Source organism: Sarcophilus harrisii, chromosome 4 (assembly GCF_902635505.1).
Source record: "Sarcophilus harrisii chromosome 4, mSarHar1.11, whole genome shotgun sequence".
In the NCBI taxonomy this organism is placed as follows: domain Eukaryota; kingdom Metazoa; phylum Chordata; class Mammalia; order Dasyuromorphia; family Dasyuridae; genus Sarcophilus; species Sarcophilus harrisii.
Window position 1 is genome coordinate 345,171,277 of NC_045429.1, and position 12,479 is coordinate 345,183,755.

The 12,479-nt window shown below is 33.4% G+C and overlaps 1 protein-coding gene across 3 annotated transcripts in view; it reads left to right on the forward strand.

Moving 5' to 3' along the window:
* STXBP4 (syntaxin binding protein 4) overlaps nt 1–12,479 on the forward strand; it is a 217,665-nt gene that overhangs the window by 68,607 nt on the left and 136,579 nt on the right. For all 3 annotated transcript variants that reach the window (XM_031966434.1, XM_031966436.1, XM_031966435.1), the window contains exons 8-9: nt 7,578–7,674; nt 9,226–9,338. In XM_031966434.1, the coding sequence (XP_031822294.1) occupies nt 7,578–7,674; nt 9,226–9,338 (210 nt within the window). The remainder of the gene's footprint in view (nt 1–7,577; nt 7,675–9,225; nt 9,339–12,479) is intronic.

The window sequence follows — 12,479 nt, forward strand, 5'->3', positions numbered from 1 at the left end:
ATTATAGATAAACTAGCACAGCAACATGAAAATCTCTAAATTTCCAAGATGTGTAAAAGATAAAAATATATGTCCTAATGTCCTATTTGGTTGTCTGTCAGACAAACAACTCATGATTTAAAAAAAAAAAAATTAGGTAAATAAAATTTAATCTAAATAAGCCAAAGTGGTAATAAATAAAAATAAATGGACATATAAGTAATGTTGTCCGAATCTTAGACAGTTGATGGATATGAATCAGCCATAAAGAAATATTTCTTTGCTTTATTCAATGGATTGGTTAATTTTATCATTTAATACAGCTGCTTTCCATTTATGTAACCTACTCTGTCCTATGCCAATCACTTTCTCCCTTTTAAGATGCCATTATGATATAAATTCCAAGTTGTCTTATTATACATATTATTAATCAACAAAACATAATTGTAGATTTAGAAAAGTTTCACTGATATTTCTAAAAACTAAGAATCTTAGATTTTAATAGTGATAATTTAATGCATTGTTTCTTTTAAGACGAAAAACTAGTCCTGATTCTGGTTATTGGTAACATGGGTCCAGCTAATGTTGTCATATATCAACTCTTAACATTTGTCTCATTTGGAAATTTCTGAGTGTGTGACTCAATTTTAAAATGAAGGCTCTTGCCCCGGGGTCACTTCTATATGATTGATTTTCATAAAAATATTATTTTATATCTAAATTAGATTAAACTTAAGTAAAACTATATATATATACACATATATACATATGTAGGCATGCATACAAACATATATTTTATCTATAATTACAGAATATGAATTCAATGTTCCACCATTTCTTTTAAACATATTCCTTCTTTATAAAAAAAATTTTTGGTGAGAAGATGAAGTGGAGTATATTCCTTTTTTTTTTTTTAATTGTTTTAGTGAAAAGATGAAGTAGAATTTCTGCTAAAATAGAAAGGAATCTGACAGTGTTAGATGGTTGTTTTTCTGTACCATGCATTTCTCCCTACTAGGTTTTTTTTTACTTTGTGAATGCTAAAAGAGTATGTCACCTAGCAAAATGCTTCCCTAAAATTTAATTTTTCTTCTCTGTGGAAATTCCTAGATCAGACAATGTAATGATGTCAGTCAATAAGTATTTTTAAAGCACTTAGTACATGCTAGCTACTGTGATAAGCACTGGTATCAACATCTTTTGACTTTTAATGAGGGCTTTTTTACTTCATTTGTTACCTGGTATATAAATCAGATTTTATTACCCACTCTGCAAATACTTTGCCCCTAAGATAAGCCTCATAAATTATCTGCTCTTCATTTTGTTGTAGAGGCAACATAAAAATCTCTGAATTTCCAAGATATGTAACCGGTAAAAATATATGTCCTATGGGATTGTCTGTCAGACAAACAATTCATGATTAAAAAAAATTTTTTTTAGGTAAATAAATTTTAATCTAAATAAGCCAAAATGGTAATAAATTCTTACAAGGAAAAAAGTTGTTGGCTAGCTATGTGGCTGCTAAGTAATTTGGCTAGTCAATACAAGAACTTGAATGATGTAAATGTATAGAACAAGCCATATAGGCTTAGAAAGTTTTAAGAATCTTGCCAGTAGTTCCTAGGTTATATAGCTAGTTATTAACAAGATGCTTTTGAATCCAGGACTCTCATGATTGTTAGGATCAATCTTTGCACTTTATCATATTGACATTCATCACACTAAATACACTGGAATGTTAAATAACTTATACATAAGGTATAAATATGTTTATCAAACACCCACTATGTGCCAAGCATCGTGTTCATTGCTTGATAGGCAAAGACAAAAACAAAAGCCCCTGCCTAGAAGGATGTTACATTATAGTGCAGGGGTGATAAGCTACAGGACCGTATTGTTCTTATTTTTTAAAAAAGAAATTTATATGATTATTATATGTTTAAATGTAATAGCAAGTTGCACATAATAGAATTGCAACTTCATGTGTAATCATTTTTATTATACTATATTGTGGAAATGCTTGTTTTTTCCCATAGATTAAAAATAAAATAATAAAAATTTAATTAACTGCTTCTTTTTAGTAATTCTAATGTTTATTCTTTTTAATTGATATTAAAGACCTGTTTAGAGAAAGTAGCCTTTTTCCTTAGGATATAGCTCATTTACATTGCTACATAAATTACTTTATCTGATTAGCTAGCTGTTTAGTCCTGTTAATGATAATAATTCTGCAGTAATTCTGCAAATATTTATTAAGAGCTTTGTGTACAAGCACAAAGTCTACTGAGTATAAAAAGACCAAAAAATAAATAAATCTAGCATTCTACAGGGGGCTGGAGGGAGAATACAAAATATATAAAGATAAGTAAATGTAAGTTAAGTTAAAGGAAGGGGAAGGGACTAGAAGGAAAGATCAGGGAAGGCTTTATAGGAGGTATAGAAAGACCTGAATTCAGATCTGGCCACTTAATACTTGCTAACTGTGTGACCCTGGGCAAGTCATTTAGCCCTAATTGCCTCAGCAAAAAAAAAAAAAAAGAAAAAAAAAGAAAGAAAAAGGTCTATTAGACAATTACAAAAAAATAAGTTTGTCATGAAATACTGTACAAACACTAAAAATGTGGTCAAAATGTGATTTAATATGATGAACAATATGAGAAACATTTGTGGGAACCCATATTCTAGTTGCTAATGGTGTTACTTATATGTTAAATGAAGTGGCCTCACATTAAAGAATTAAACATGGATTCCAAAGATTCTGGTTCTCCAGAGTTTTCTCTCACTGAGTTGAGCTTGACTTTGGACTAAGTTTCTAAGAGGAATTGATTGGAGAGAGGGATACGTTCTTTTACAAATATACTTTGAATGTCTTTTACAGATACACAGAGGTAGCAAATGGAATGTCTAATTTAGAGATAACTACAACAAGCTATTAACCAACTCCCTAAGAAAAAATCCCCAGGACCAGATGGATTTACATGTGAATTCTATCAAACATTTAAAGAACAATTAACCCCAATGCTATATAAACTATTTGAAAAAATAGGGATTGAAGGAGTCCTACCAAACTCCTTTTACGACACAGACATGGTACTGATACCTAAACCAGGTAGGCTGAAAACAGAAAGAAAATTATAGACCAATCTCCCTACGATGCTAAAATCTTAAATAAAATATTAGCAAAAAGATTACAGAAAATCATTCCTAGGATAATACACTATGACCAAGTAGGATTTATACCAGGAATGCAGGGCTGGTTCAATATTAGGAAAACTATTAGCATAATTGACTATATCAATAAGCAAACTAACAAAAACCATATGATCATCTCAATAAATGCAGAAAAAGCATTTGATAAAATCCAACATCCATTCCTAATAAAAACACTTGAGAGTATAGGAATAAATGGACTTTTTCTTAAAATAGTCAGGAGCATATATTTAAAACCATCAGTAAGCATCATATGCAATGGGGAAAAACTGGAATCTTTCCCGGTAAGATCTGGAGTGAAGCAAGGTTGCCCACTGACACCATTATTATTCAATATTGTATTAGAAACACTAGCCTCGGCAATAAGAGTCGAGAAAGAGATTAAAGTAATCAGAATAGGCAGTGAGGAAACCAAACTATCACTCTTTGCAGATGATATGATGGTATACTTGGAGAACCCTAGAGATTCTACGAAAAAGCTATTAGAAATAATCCATAACTTTAACAAAGTTGCAGGTTATAAAATAAATCCCCATAAATCCTCAGCATTTTTATACATCACCAACAAAATCCAACAGCAAGCGATACAAAGAGAAATTCCATTCAGAATAACTGTCGACAGCATAAAATATTTGGGAATCTATCTACCAAAGGAAGGTCGGGAATTATATGAGCAAAATTTCAAAAAACTTTTCACACAAATAAAGTCAGACTTAAACAATTGGAAAAATATTAAGTGTTCCTGGATAGGTCGAGCGAATATAATAAAGATGACAATACTCCCTAAATTAATCTATTTATTTAGTGCTATACCAATCAGACTTCCAAGAAAATATTTTAATGATCTAGAAAAAATAACAACAAAATTCATATGGAATAATAAAAGATCAAGAATCTCAAAAGAATTAATGAAAAAAAATCAAATGAAGGTGGCCTAGCTGTACCTGATCTAAAACTATATTATAAAGCAGCAGTCACCAAAACCATTTGGTATTGGCTAAGAAATAGATTAGTTGATCAGTGGAACAGGTTAGGTTTACAAGACAGAATAGTCAACTATAGCAATTTAGTGTTTGACAAACCCAAAGATCCTAACTTTTGGGATAAGAATTCATTATTTGACAAAAACTGCTGGATAACTGGAAATTAGTATGGCAGAAATTAGGCATGGACCCACACTTAACACCATATACCAAGATAAGATCAAAATGGGTCCATGATTTAGACATAAAGAGCAAGATTATAAACAAATTGGAGGAACATAGGATAGTTTATCTCTCAGACTTGTGGAGGAGGAAGAAATTTGTGACTAAAACGAACTAGAGACCATTATTGATCACAAAATAGAAAATTTTGATTACATCAAATTAAAAAGCTTCTGTACAAACAAAACTAATGTAAACAAGATTAGAAGGGAAGCAACAAACTGGGAAAACATCTTCACAGTTAAAGGTTCTGATAAAGGCCTCATTTCCAAAATATATAGAGAATTGACTCTAATTTATAAGAAACCAAGCCATTCTCCAATTGATAAATGGTCAAAGGATATGAACAGACAATTTTCAGACGATGAAATTGAAATTATTACCACTCATATGAAAGAGTGTTCCAAATCATTATTAATCAGAGAAATGCAAATTAAGACAACTCTGAGATACCACTACACACCTGTCAGATTGGCTAAGATGACAGGAAAAAATAATGATGATAGTTGGAGGGGATGCGGGAAAACTGGGACTCTGATACATTGTTAGTGGAGCTGTGAACGAATCCAACCATTCTGGAGAGCAATCTGGAGTTATGCCCAAAAAGTTATCAAACTGTGCATACCCTTTGATCCAGCAGTGTTTCTACTGGGCTTATACCCCAAGGAGATACTAAAGAAGGGAAAGGGACCAGTATGTGCCAAAATGTTTATGGCAGCCCTGTTTGTAGTGGCTAGAAGCTGGAAACAGAGTGGATGCCCATCAATTGGAGAATGGCTGAATAAATTGTGGTATATGAATATTATGGAATATTATTGTTCTGTAAAAAATGACCAGCAGGATGAATACAGAGAGGCTTGGAGAGAATTACATGAACTGATGCTAAGTGAAATGAGCAGAACCAAGAGATCATTATACACTTCAACAACGATACTATATGAAGATGTAATCTTATGGAAGTGGATTTCTTTGAAAAAGAGACCTAATTCAGTTTCAATTGATCAATGATGGACAGAAGCAGCTACACCCAAAGAAAAAACACTGGGAAATGAATGTAAACTGTTTGCATTTTTGTTTTTCTTCCCAGGTTATTTTTAACTTCTGAATCCAATTCTCCCTGTGCAACAAGAAAACTGTTTGGATCTGCACACATATATTGTATCTAGGATATACTGTAATTTATTTAACATGTATAGGACTGCTTGCTATCTAGGGGAGGGGGTGGAAGGTGGGAGGGAAAAATCGGAACAGAAGTGAGTGCAAGGGATAATGTTGTAAAAAAAATTACCCTGGCATGGATTCTGTCAATAAAAAGTTACTATAATAATAATTTTTTAAAAAAAAAGAGATAACTACAGATCCAATTAGTCTAGAACATAAAATGTAAATGAAAGAATTATGAGATACTTAAATAGAAGGGTAAATTAGAGCCAAGTTCAGTGCCAGTAGACATTTTTTATTGTCTATGGATATGTATGGATATGGATATGATACATATGGATATATGTGTATGGATGTAAAAGAAAGCTTACAGGGGCAGCTAGATGGTGCAGTGAACAGACATCTGGCCTCGAAGTTAGAAGGATCCGAGTTCAAATATGGCCTCTGATACTTAATACTTGCATTATCCTTGGAATTGCCATTGACCTTTCTCCTTCATCTGTATGAATGTAATAGCTTCTTTATTGGTATTCCTACTTTCAATCTGATAACAATAATAATAGGAAAGTTTGGAGGAAGGGCAGATTTAGGGGGGGGAAATTATGAACTCTGTTTTGAACACATTCAGTATAAGCTGATATACCATCCAAACAGAGAGGTCCATTGGAAAATTAGTGAAATGGGATTAATGTTCTTTAGAGATGAATATGATATTATGGAGTACAACCAGGCTGTATATTGTCACCTTATTTAACCTATTCAGAGTAAGTACATCATGAAAAAGTGATAAAAGGCATCAACAATTTCAGATATACAGATGATACCATTCTGATGGCAGAAAGTAAAGAGGAACAAAAATACCTCTTAATGAAGAGTAGAAAAAGACAATGTCCAAAGTGACATGAAGCTTAATGTCAAAAAAACTAAGATCATTGCAAATGTTCCTATCACTTCTGGGCGTGTAAAGGGAGATGAAAGCAATGTCAGATTTTTTTATTCTTGGGCTCAAAGATCACTGCAGATGGCAAATGCAACCATAAAATTAAGATATTTGCTCCTTGGGAAGGAATACAATGGCAAATCTGGACAACATACTAAAAAGCAGAGACATAACCATGCCAATGAAGGTCTATATAGCCAAAGGTATAGTTTTCCCACTAGCAATGTATGGCTACAAAAGTTAAGACTGTAAGCAATTCTGAGTGCCACACAATCTACCCTTTTGAATTGTGGTGCTGGACATGGCTTTTGAGAGTCCCTTGGATAACAAGATCATATTATACCATCCTTAAAAAAAAGTAATTCAGATTATTCACTGAAAGGTGAAATACTGAAGCTGAAGCTTTTACACTTTGGCTGCATGATGAGAAGATGGGACCTATTGGAAAATTCTCTGATATTGGAAAAGATTAAACACAGAAGGAAAAGAGAATGACAAGATGAGATGGATAGTGCCATGGAAACATCAAACTTGAGCTTGAACAGATATAGAGAGGTAGGAGAAAAGAAAGGCCTGATATGTGTCATGAAAAGTCAGAGATAACAATACAGCTGAACAACAATAATAATCTTGTATTTTGTACAATACGGTGTATCTTGTATTGAGTCATGCAGAGTAATTTAATCAACATTCTGGGATAGTCTTGTAGAAACTGGTGTTTCTGTTTTCTTAACTTGTTTTGGGAACCTTTTCTTGCTGCCCTTCATCTATCTGCATAAAAAATGAAGGAGTCATTTTTCCTTGGGGCAGATGTTGTGCCTATAAATTTTGCTTTGGCCAGAAAGTGCCGGTTTAATAAAAAGAAAATTGTTTGGAAACTTGGAAAGTAAATATTTGATGGACCATTAATCCACAAGGGGCAAGTCAAGTTGATTCATCCATCTGCCTTATTCATCACTCTGGTCATGGCACTTCCTATTGATTTCTGTATTGGCTAATAAAACAAAGCTGTAATGGATAGGGGTTCATTTCTTGGTGGTCAAGATGTGAAAATTTTCCTCTTTTTTTCCCCCCTCCCCCAGGCCCTAAATTATCTTGGTATTCAGCCCACTGAGGAGGAGCACAAGGCCCTGAGGCAACAAGTGCAAATAGACTCCAAGGGAACTGTGTCTTTTGGAGGTAATCTCTGGTTTATAGCTCTTAATCACAATATAGAAACTAGTCTAGGAGCATTTTCATTGAAATATTTTGCCCTTCCTCCATTTAGAGTTACAAACAGTTATCTCTGTCTCCTCAATCAATAATATAATAATACAACTTTAGCTTAATTGTAAGGCAGGTATCATTTTAGGACCAAGAAGCTGATATAATTGGCCATAAAGTATACCATGTCTTATTTTTCTCATTCAGCCCAAAAAGTGAAAAATATATATCAAATATTTTTTATATTTTGCTAGAAGCACCATGACATGTTAGTTAGAGTGTAGAATTTGGGACTTAAAAGATCTGGGTTCAAATGTCACTTCTAGCACTTGCTGTGAATTTCAGTGAAAGTCACTTAACCTTTATGTGTTTCATGCATCCTAAATCTTGCCAATTAAAAAACAGATGGGTTATAATCTATGGAAGTTGGCACATTAGAAGCTAGTTATCTTTCTCCCTCCTTTGGTGATGAAATCATGGATTTTGATACACACACATCTATATCTTTTGATACTTACAAGGAGATGAAAAGAATATAAATATATACTTGCATCTGTATAATATGTATATATACATATTATATATATACGTGTATATGTTATATACATTATATAATATATTGTGTGTATATATGTATGTGCATATTACACATGCATATTATGTATGTTCTACCTATCTCTTGTGTATATACATATATATGTATTAAATATATAGTGTTTGGGTAAATAGACATATACACATGTATTTGAAGTTTTATATAGATTTACATGTACATGTGTATAAAGATATATATGTATATATATATATATATACACACACATATTTGTAAGTGGAAAAAGTTCCCAAGAGACCTTTTCTTCATTTTTGCACAGAGATCTAATACTTATTAATTCATTAACAAATATGTTATTAATCATCTACAATGTATAAGACACAATACTAAGTCATGAAAAGGCTATAAAGACATAGTCCCTATTTTTAGTTATCTCAGCTACTGGTAGCCCAGTGTTCCAACCAGAAGCCTCATAAATCATATCACTCTACTTGATTTCAGAAAGAGCTCCTTTATAATAGAGTTTACAGATTTAAATATATCAATTTGGGTTTTGTTTCTATGTGTGAATTCATATGAAAGCAACATTACATATCACATTATTCAATGTTTCTGATTTCTTTGTAATTTTTTTACACATTTAAAATAATTATATTTCATCCATGTGTTGAGAGTTCACTTGTTTGTAGATTGTGTGCCAAAGAAGTAATAGAATTTGAAAATATTCATGTTAAATAACTTTTGACTTTGATCAAAATTAAATTGAGTCTAGAAGCTAAATCCATGTTTTAAGTTATTATTTGTTTTGCTAATTTTTGAATGAAGATTATGTTTAGTTTGTCTTTTCAGTGCCTTTCTCAAGTTCTAATATTAAAAGACCTAATTAAAATAGAATACCATTTAATATTAATGTTAATATTAGGGAGAAGTATATTAAATTCAGCTTTGTTAACAGTAGGTCTGTACCATTTTAGATTTTGTCCAGGTTTCCAGAGAACTATTCCGTTTACAGCTGAATGAAGTAACCATCGGGCAAAAATCCACAATGCTTAGTGCCCGTGAGATTTCCCATTTATTAGAATCACAGGTAGAGTATATATTCTATATAACTTTCTCATCTGTGGCTAATTAATTAAGTAAATCATTATCATTATGAGTGTTGTAATTACATTAAAAATTTTAATGCAATTAAAACAATGCAAAATTATTCAGTATCTGATTTCTTTATGGTTCTTTAAGTTTATACATTTTAAATAAAATTTATTTCATGGTTGTAGTGAAAGCTGTTTCAGGGAGGGTATCAGAAGTAGGAGAATTTGAGAACATTGATATGCTATTGAAACTATAGATCTTAATAATTATAATCATAACTTCGTTGAGAACATTGCCATTATACTATTGAAACTATAGTCTTAATATTGATCATCACCATCATAGCTAATAGTTATATAAAGCTTAAAGTTAGCATATACATTATAAATATTATTTCATTTGATCTTCAGGCTGAGTAATAGGAATTATTATCATCATCATTATTTTGCAGATGAGGAAACTGAGGCAAGTAGAGGTTAAGTCGACTATTCAGGATCAGTAATCTTAGGCCATATTTAAATTCAAGTCTCTCTAACTTCAAGGTCCTGCTCTCTTTTCCCTCTCTTTTGCCTCCTTTATATCTAACTCCTGTGTAAAAGGAAAGGGGTTAGGAGGTGCTAATTTGAAATGGAAAATCCTTGGTGAATTGATAATCAGCCACCATGAAATAAAATGGGTTTTGACCTATGATAATAATAGCATCAATGATCTAGTTTTCAAAATGCACTAATTCTTTGAAATCGGATTGTAATCCTTAACAAATGGTTTATTTTAACACAGTGAATTACATGGATTGCAGCTATGACTAGAGAATTGCTTCAGTGCATATAGTAGCTGGCTCTTAAAAGGACATCAAGGGGCAGCTAGATGGCACAGTGGATAGAGCACCAGCCCTGAAATCAGAAGGACCTGAGTTCAAATCTGGTCTCAGACATTTAACACATCCTAATTGTATGATCCTGGATAAGTCACTTAATCCCAATTGCTTCAGAAAAAAAAAGGGGAGGGGGAGGGCATCAAGTCCTTCCCATATCAGGATACCCCATCACCACTCAAATTTTCCTGTCATTAAGTTGACAGGAGTCAAGCTTCAGGAACCTAGTTTTTCTCCTCTTAGACTTTTTTCATGCCTTCAAATTCAGATATTAAACAACAAATTCTAAGTATCCAAAAGCCTTTTTCACCACTGACTAATACATGTAGCTACCATGGTACCCAGTTTTTTGTGAGGATAGGCAAAGGTACTTGAGGTACTGGCCAAATGCCAGATGAATGGGACACTCACTGGAGTTTGGTCTGTAAATATAGCGTTTTCTTTGTGATTTCACAGCACCAATGATATTGCAAAGAAAGAGCATAGGACTCACATCTTATCCTTATGGTTTTAGGTCAGACAAAGATATGTTCAGTTTCCCGTACTTTGATAGCAAAAATGAAGTGCTAATGATAATTATTCAAAAAATTTTTATATGCAAGTGATTTCCTGCTTCTGATAAAAATGATGCACAAGAGTTGTTAGATTGTTTTAATCAAGATCTTGCTTCATCTTAGCCTGACAACCGGAGGATGCTCTCCAATTGTTCTTCCAGAATAATTATTCATAGCACCTCTTCCTGTTAATGAATCACCTCACAAAAATGGCAAATATCCTACCCTAGCCTTTTTGTTCTGAGGTGCTGCTCTGTTTCTTACCTGTACACTAGCAATCCAGGGAGGTTGACAGTATTTTGAAAAGAGCATTGGAAAAGAACTATATCACTACTTGCTGTAGTTTAATAAGCAAAAAAGGAAAGATAATCCAAAAGCTTATTTATTCATTAAGCAAATATTGACTAAATATATAGCATGTCAGGCACTGTGCTGGGTGCCAAGATGTATAAAGATGAATAAGCTCTGGTCCTGCTCTCACATAGCTGACATCTGAGATAAAGGATTTAAGATAGGTCTGTTGGATTTCACTAGAAAGACTTAGGAAGGAAATGTGGTAGAGAAGAATTAGCAAAAATTTACAAGTAGAAAGTTATACAAGAGATGGTGTTAGTTGGGAGGATAGGGTAGATTGTGTAGGCAGTAGATAAGTCTATTCAAATGGTTTGGGGAATGTTGGGGTAAAGGGTCAATGTACTTTCATTATAGCTCCCACAAAAAGGTATGTTGTCCAAATCACTTAATTTATTATGTGCCTTATTTTTTCTGAAAAATTTAGAGATTAGGCCATGATTTATGTCTCCTTCCAATTGTAAAATGCTAAATTTTTGATCCTGCTTCCTCTTACCCATTTCCCATGGTTTATGATTTTATCCAGCAGGCATGGAATTTTAAGCATGAGAATATAAGAGAGCATTGCTGTAGGAGATTTGTTTGGTTGTCAATGTGATGTCCTAGACTTCAGAGGGGAAAATTTGGAGGAAGAAAGCCAAATTAGCAAGCAATTTCAGGGGTCCAAATTAGAGTTAACAAGAGCCTGAATTAGAGTGCTTGCACTGAAAAGTGGAAGAGATGAATAGATCTGAGACATATTGCCAACAAGGAATTGAAATTTCTTGGAGCAGAGCCAAGATGGTAGATGTAGCAAACCAGCTGAACTCCCCCAACATCCTCCTCCAAACAACTTTCAAATAACATGTCAAATCAAATTCTAGAGTGGCATAGACAGCCAGAGGTCAAAGTACGGCATTTTCCTAATTCAAGACAACTTAGAAAGTCAGCAGGAAAGGTCTGTGGCATTGGAATGGAGGCTAACTTGGAGTGCACACAATGGCAGCACCCTTGTAGGCAGCAGCAGTTTTAACAGAAACTTTGGGAGCTCTTACCCCAGAGTTGGTAAAAAGGTCAGAAAACTTTTCAGAAAGGGACCACAGGGGACCTTTTGCTGGCACTGGCTTCAGGACCTGGTACAGTTCAGCAACTTCATTGCCTATATACAGTTTTGGGTTACAATTTTAGGGCAGAGAAGAGCACTTTTGGTCAATCTCAAGAAGCAAGGGCCCTGATCACAGTTCTAAAACAGATTAATGCTTATTCCCAGCGTCCTTCCTGGCTAAGGACCAGAGCATAGACAGGTGACCCCTCCTCTTCCAATTTACTACTACCTTCAAAGCACTGAAAATTTACAGAAACCCAGATCTAACTCTTA